At 40.4% G+C, this 6,804-nt stretch overlaps 1 protein-coding gene across 1 annotated transcript in view; it reads right to left on the bottom strand.

The window, feature by feature from the left end:
• Positions 1-1,252: 1,252 nt before the first annotated feature.
• LOC119423848 (transmembrane protein 150A) overlaps positions 1,253-6,804 on the bottom strand; it is a 17,683-nt gene continuing 12,131 nt past the window's right edge. The window contains exons 7-8 of the mRNA XM_037691265.1: positions 4,206-4,383; positions 1,253-2,867 (exon numbers count right to left, since the gene is read on the bottom strand). Of these exons, the coding sequence (XP_037547193.1) occupies positions 2,620-2,867; positions 4,206-4,383 (426 nt within the window). The 3' untranslated portion in view covers positions 1,253-2,619. The remainder of the gene's footprint in view (positions 2,868-4,205; positions 4,384-6,804) is intronic.

Genomic DNA, 6,804 nt, shown 5'->3' with positions numbered 1-6,804 from the left:
GTAAAGGCTAAAGGTAGAAGACACTAGGTAAAGGCTAAAGGTAGAAGGCACTAGGTAAAGGCTAAAGGTAGAAGACACTAGGTAAAGGCTAAAGGTAGAAGACACTAGGTGAAAGCTAAAGGTAGAAGGCACTAGGTAAAGGCTAAAGGTAGAAGACACTATGTAAAGGCTAAAGGTAGAAGACACTATGTAAAGGCTAAAGGTAGAAGACACTAGGTGAAGTCTAAAGGTAGAAGACACTAGGTAAAGGCTAAAGGTAGAAGACACTAGGTGAAGTCTAAAGGTAGAAGACACTATGTAAAGGCTAAAGGTAGAAGACACTAGGTGAAGTCTAAAGGTAGAAGGCACTATGTAAAGGCTAAAGGTAGAAGACACTAGGTGAAAGCTAAAGGTAGAAGACACTATGTAAAGGCTAAAGGTAGAAGACACTATGTAAAGGCTAAAGGTAGAAGACACTATGTAAAGGCTAAAGGTAGAAGGCACTAAGTGAGGGCTAAAGGTAGAAGACACTAGGTAAAGGCTAAAGGTAGGGCAGGAAGACAATAAAACCAGTAGCTGACTTTTTTTGAACAACATACAGAAATCTCTCTGTTTCTATGTGGAAATGTTTGTAAATAAAGCGGAATATTTAGAAAAGTATAAAAGTTATAAAGTCTCAGCACGGTGTCCGGACCGAGCCGAACTCCATCAGAACAGAGTCCAAATGAAGCTCTGGGTGCAGAAACCAGAACCAGACAGCAGAGGAAGCTGTTCCTCCTTCACCTCCATGAGTCTTTGGAGCTACTCGTTATGAAAAGTAAAATTAAAAACTCCAGAACAAGTTGAAGGTTAATCTTTCTTAAAGTTCGTCACAGAAACATAGAATTATTTCAAAGTGAGATTACACAGATTATTTTCTGGTTCAAGACGTCCATCTGGTTCTTCTCTGGTCGGGCTGAAGAGCCCGGGGAACGAAAAGGCCCAAACACAAAAGTCTGAGCGAAACGCAGTAAACAAATATGAATACTTCCAAGAAAGTACAAGTACTTGTTAAAACACCCAAACACAAGACATCTGAGCAAAACACAGTAAACAAATATGTCCACTAAAGTACAAGTACTCACTGACATTTTCAATTAAACGTAAAACAAAGACGTGAACTTGGATGTCTCAGAAAATTAATCCAGGGTTCTGCTGAACAAATGAGAATAAAACAAAATAAAATTCATCTTCAGTTTTATTTAATTATTGTTTATTTATTTGTTCTCTGTGCACAAAAGGTCGTTTTTCTCAGAATATCACTGCGTCTGATCAAAACTGACTCCTCCTCAAACTGAAACAAACAACAGAGCAGAGCGGAAACGTAAAATACTTTTACTGAGCTTTATAGGTAAAAGTACACGGTCCGGCTCAAAGTAATAGTATTAAAACAGTCGGGTCGGTTCTTTTCATTGCACCGTGAAAAGGACAAGGGATCCAGGTGTTTACATCTGGATCTGATGCACAACTTAGAAGAGAGTAATGTTTGTAACAGAACAGCTAAACTTTAGCTGAGCAGAAGCACTGGAACTGATTGACCCTCCTGCTGCCCTTGGGTCAAAACGGCCCCTTGAAGCTTCATCTTGATCTTCAGTTTTTGGTTCTTGTCCGTTTAGTAAACTCCCGTTCTCACTGAGTTTTTATTTTCTGCTGTAGCTTCTGTCCTTCTGTTGGGAAGTCTTCTGTGAAGACCAGAAGACTTCACTCCTGTCCTCTGGAGGCCACCAGCGGTTGCTTTAGGACAGTCGTGTCCCACCCTGGTCCTGGAGGACCGCTGTCCTGCATGTTTTAGTCGTTCCTGTTTTGAAGCACCAACGAGTGACAAACAGGCTTCTGCAGAACCTGAAGACCTGCTGAGGAGCAGAGGAACAGCTAAAACATGCAGGACAGGGGTCCTCGAGGACCAGGACTGGACAAACCTGTTTCAGGCTTTTCCTTCAAAGCCCACACGATGTCCTCCTCTGTCTTCCTGTCGGACATGTGACAGCACCGGTGCTTTCCTTCTTTAAGGCTGCAGCTCTACCAACACGATGTCTTCTAAGTTGTGCATCAGATCCAGATGTAAACACCTGGATCTCTCGTCTTTATTCATCATTTGGTGTCAAATTTAAGAACCTCACCACCAAACCCTCTCGTTTCTGACTCTGGTGGAGAGGAATGAACATAAAAGTCTTTTGTTTTGGACAGAGGGACAAATAAAGCACTTCAGACTAAAGAAAATGTTTACTGCCGCCCCGTAACGTCCTCCGATTGTCTGAAGTCTTTTGGGAGACGAGTGAAAGCTGACGTGATGTAACAAATCTCCCTGAGGTAAAACAACCCGAGCGGCTGAACTCGGACGAACCCGCCGCAGCACGGAGCGACTTCTGAGGCACCTCCAGGACGGAGGAGGCGACTCCAGCCGGGGATCCGTTACATAAGGAGAACTAAAACAAACACGGAGCCAGCTCCTCTCCTGAAGGCACGTGTGTCGTTGTGCAACGGTTCGCAGCTCGAGAGTCTTTGGTCACGTCTGGGGGTTCTGTTTGTGCAGTGGAGGTGCTGGTTGCACTTTACAGGATTCCCCGCGAACTCCAGAGGGGCAGAAACGCTTCAGTCCGTTTACAGAATCAGGAAATTCTCTGGCTGGTGGTGGCCGGTGCCCCCGCCGACCTCGACCTTGTGCTCAGAGTGGGGGAAGCTGTGCACCCCTCCTCCTCTGGTGAGCACCATCAGGGTGTCCGCCGACATGTCTCCAAACTCGAAGACAAACGTCCCGTAAAACAGCATGATGATCATGCAGTAGACCCACTCGAAGATGGCGGAGGTGTGCTGCAGGGCGAAGCTCTCCTGGCAAAAAAAGACTCCACCTGGTGAGCAGCGGTTAAAGAGAAAAACAGCTGGACAGGAGAGGAACACATCGCTTCTTCTGTGACACAAGAATTAACGTTTATAACTTTAGTTCATAAAATGAGGTACCATGATGTTTACCGGTATTCACCTAAAACAGCCGAGCAGGAGAAAGATTCTTAACTGAACTGTTTCTTTTATTATCTTTTAATCGTGTATTTGTAAATCTGATTAGTCTCCAGCAGGAGGCGATGTAAAATGTTTTTGATTGCTTCTAAAGACTGAAGTCTTATTTCCACCTGTCACAACTAATATTTAGTAAACAAATATAGAAGTGGATGAAGAACTGAAAAAAACATTTTGATCTATTGGGGCTCATTTGTGGAAACCAAGAAGTTAAAAAAAAATGCTAAAACAAATAAACATTCACCAACAAGCTAAAAATGAGCATATGTTTCTGCTAATTAAACAGCTGTTATACAGCTGATGAGCTGTTGACATGAACTGTTTTGTTAACAGTCAAGTGGCTATATTTTGTTGCATACGCTAGCAAAATTAGCTGCTAGTAGGCTAACAATTAGCATACATTTTGTATGTTAGGCTAGTTAAGTAAAATACGGCAGCGCGGTTAATTGCTCCATTAACAAATAAGTAAATGTATTTTGTTAATTATGCTAGCATTGTTAGCAAAATACAGCTAATTAGCTACTGACATGAACTCTTTGGATAAGTCAAGCAGCTGCACTCTGATTAATAAGTTAGCATAAATAGTTGCTAGCATGCTAACAATTAGCACATTTTGTTAGGCTAGCAAGTGTGGCAAACAATGGCGGTGTGGCTAACTGGTCCAATCTTAGCCAAACAAATGGATTTTGTTAAATTACCTAGCAGAATTAGATGCTAAAATGCTAATGGGTAAGATATATTTTGCTAATTGTGCTAGCATCTTTAGTAAAATTCAGCAACTTAGCTTTTGACCTGAACTCTTTTATTAACAGTCAAGCGGCTGTTAAATAAAGGAGCATATTTATTAATTCAACCTTTATTTAAACAGGTTAATCCCAGGAACATATTTAGCTGCTAGCATGCTAACATTTCACACCTATTTTGTTATTTACACCAGCAAGTTTAACAAAATACGGCAGTGTGGCTAACTCTGCACCATTAACAGCCAAGCAGTTGTATTTTGTTAACAAGCTAGCCAAGTGGGTAACATGTATTTAGTTAAATATGCTAACAAGTTTAGCCCAATACAGCAGCTTGGCTGTTGACATGAACTTTAGTTAATAGCAAAGCAGGTGTATTTTGCTAGATGAGATAGCATAATTAGCGGTTATGCTAAAATATAGCAAGGATACTAAGCACCAGAGCGATCAGCGCCAACAGTGCCATCGCCACTCTGAAGTGACCGATCCAGTACTCCTCCTGGGTTTTTGCAAGTTTGTACGTCAGTGCCGACTGGAGACACACAAACAACATGCTGGATGGGAAGGCCACTCCGGCTCCGACGTAGTGGAGGACTTTGGCGAAATCCACCTGAAAACCAAAACAAAGGAGCACACACGATAAGACAGTAACTCAGCTGTAAACATGAGAATGAATACAGGCCCCGTTTAAACAGGCTAACATGTAGCCGAGAAAACCTGGTCACAAAGAGTTAAGGTCACGTTTCTCTAAAGTTGTCAAACTAAATGTAGCTTCAAAACAGCAACAACTTTTAGTTGTTAAAAATGCCGGAATGATGTGAAAATACTTCAAGATGATAGCCTCAGAAAAGTTTATAACCGTTTAAACAGCATTAGCCGATATGCTAACTATTAGCACTGGTTTTGATTTTTTTTTTGGTACTTATGCTACGATGTTTATCTTAGTGCAGCTGCTTTGCTTTTGACAGGAACCATGTTGTGTTAACATCCAACCAGCTGTATGTTGGTAAGCTAACCCAATTAGCTGCTAGCATGCTTAACTTATTTGTAGTCATTAGGCTAGGGTGTCAAAAAAAGAAAAGCAGCTGTGACTGTTGACATGAATTTGTTCTGTAACGGTCATTCACCTGTGTTTTGTAAATGAGCTAGCAAAATGAGCTACTGATATGCTAATAGCATGCATTTTACAAGTTTTGTGGCTGATGACATGACTGTTCTGTTAACAGTCAACCACCTGCATTTTGGTACGTGAGCTAGCAAGTTTGTCTGCCAACATGCTAATGGTTAGTATGCATCATGCTAGTTATGCTAACATGTTTGGCTAAAAACAGCTGATTTATGCTACTGACAAAATCCTGATGTGTAAACAACCAGTTAGCTATATTCTGCTAAAAAGATAGCATAATTAGCTGCTAACTTGTAATGGTTAGCATGTATATTGTTAATTATGCTACCATGTTTAGCTATACTGTACAACTAATAAATGCTGTTGACATGAACCTTGTTGTGTTAACAACTATGTAGATACACATTTGCAAAACAAGCTAGCATAATTAGCTGCTATCATGTAAAGGTTAGTCAGTATTTTGCTAGTTATGCTAGCATGTTTGGCTACAAACAGCTGATAAATGCTGTTGACACAAACTTGGTTGTGTTACCAACCAAGACGTTGTGTCATTAGCTGCTAACGTGATAGTTAACGTGTAATTTACAGCTACATGTCTGCTGACATGTCTTGTGGAACAGAGATAACGCTATTGATCTGCAACTGATTAATGGCCGTCTTTCAAAACTCGCTGATAAAAGTCTGTTTCCAAGCCCTCAAAATCCAATTTACACTTTGCCTTTCAGTCACTAGGTAAACAGACAAAGAAGCAAATAATCTCTTTTTGTAATTAGGTCAAGAAAACAATTTGCAGCTTAGCATAATTTGTTCAGGGAACAAACGTTCGCAGGTTATCCTGACACTGCACTTCGGCGGACAAAGAGCTCTGAAGGACAGAACGAGACGATCTGAAGCAGAGAATGGTAATGACGATGATTTACAGCAGGAACTGGTTTGCCTCCATCGTTACCTCTGATCAGAGATGACACGTGTCAGCTTGAACTCACAAACATAAAATGACCTGCTTTCACCAGCTCCGTGTCTCAGACAGGGGACAGTTCGTGCACTTATAATATCAGTAACTGCAGCGACTGGTTTATGATGACATGAGCTAAAGGAACACAGCATTAAGCAGCTTAATGAGAGAAGAAGCAACCCTGTGGATGGATATCTGAAGGAGCTCACGTTTATAAAACTCAACCATGATTGTTGGAAAACTGCACGTGTGTCCGAACAGACCCACGAATCAGCTCGACTACAGCTGCAGAGCGGTGCAGAAAACAGGTTCACGTGAAGAGGTTTTAAACTACACTAAAACAACTGTGGTTGGATTAAATGTCTCTGCTCAAAGAAATAAAATGTTAAAAACACAGCTTTACCTGGAAGACAACCAGAAAAAAAGCTAATCTGTCAAAAAGCAAATCTTTAAATGAAATTTCAGCATGAATTATAAATATTTTATCATTAAACGACGTCTAGGAGTAAAAATACGTGAGTGACTTTTGTTTTCTGTAACTTTTATTCTTATCAAAATATTTAAACTTATTAACAGTTTCCCCATAAAGATACGTTAGGATTTTTTCATGTATTATCTTTAAACTTTACTTCAGCATTTTGGCCTATTTATGCTGCTTTTAGCTTTTAGCTAGGGATTTGCTACTTTAAGCCAGTGTCTTCCTACTTATATTGTTCAGCTAGCATGTTACCTTTTTAAGCTAGTCTTTTGCTACTTTACTTTAAGCTAGGGATTTTCTACTTTAAGCTAGCGTTATGCTAATTTTATGTTTAGGTAGCATTTTTCTACTTTAGCTTTTACATTGGGATTTGCTACTTTTAACTACTGTTTTACATCTTACAACGTTTAGCTAGTGTTTCACTACTTTAAGCTAGTGTTTTGCTACTTTTTAGCTTGTAGTTAAAGTTTCT

The sequence above is a fragment of the Nematolebias whitei genome, chromosome 17 (assembly GCF_014905685.2).
Source record: "Nematolebias whitei isolate Nwh7 chromosome 17, NemWhi1, whole genome shotgun sequence".
Taxonomy (NCBI): Eukaryota; Metazoa; Chordata; class Actinopteri; order Cyprinodontiformes; family Rivulidae; genus Nematolebias; species Nematolebias whitei.
The sequence above is the reverse complement of the archived record's forward strand: the minus strand, read 5'-3'. Positions and strand labels throughout refer to the sequence as shown.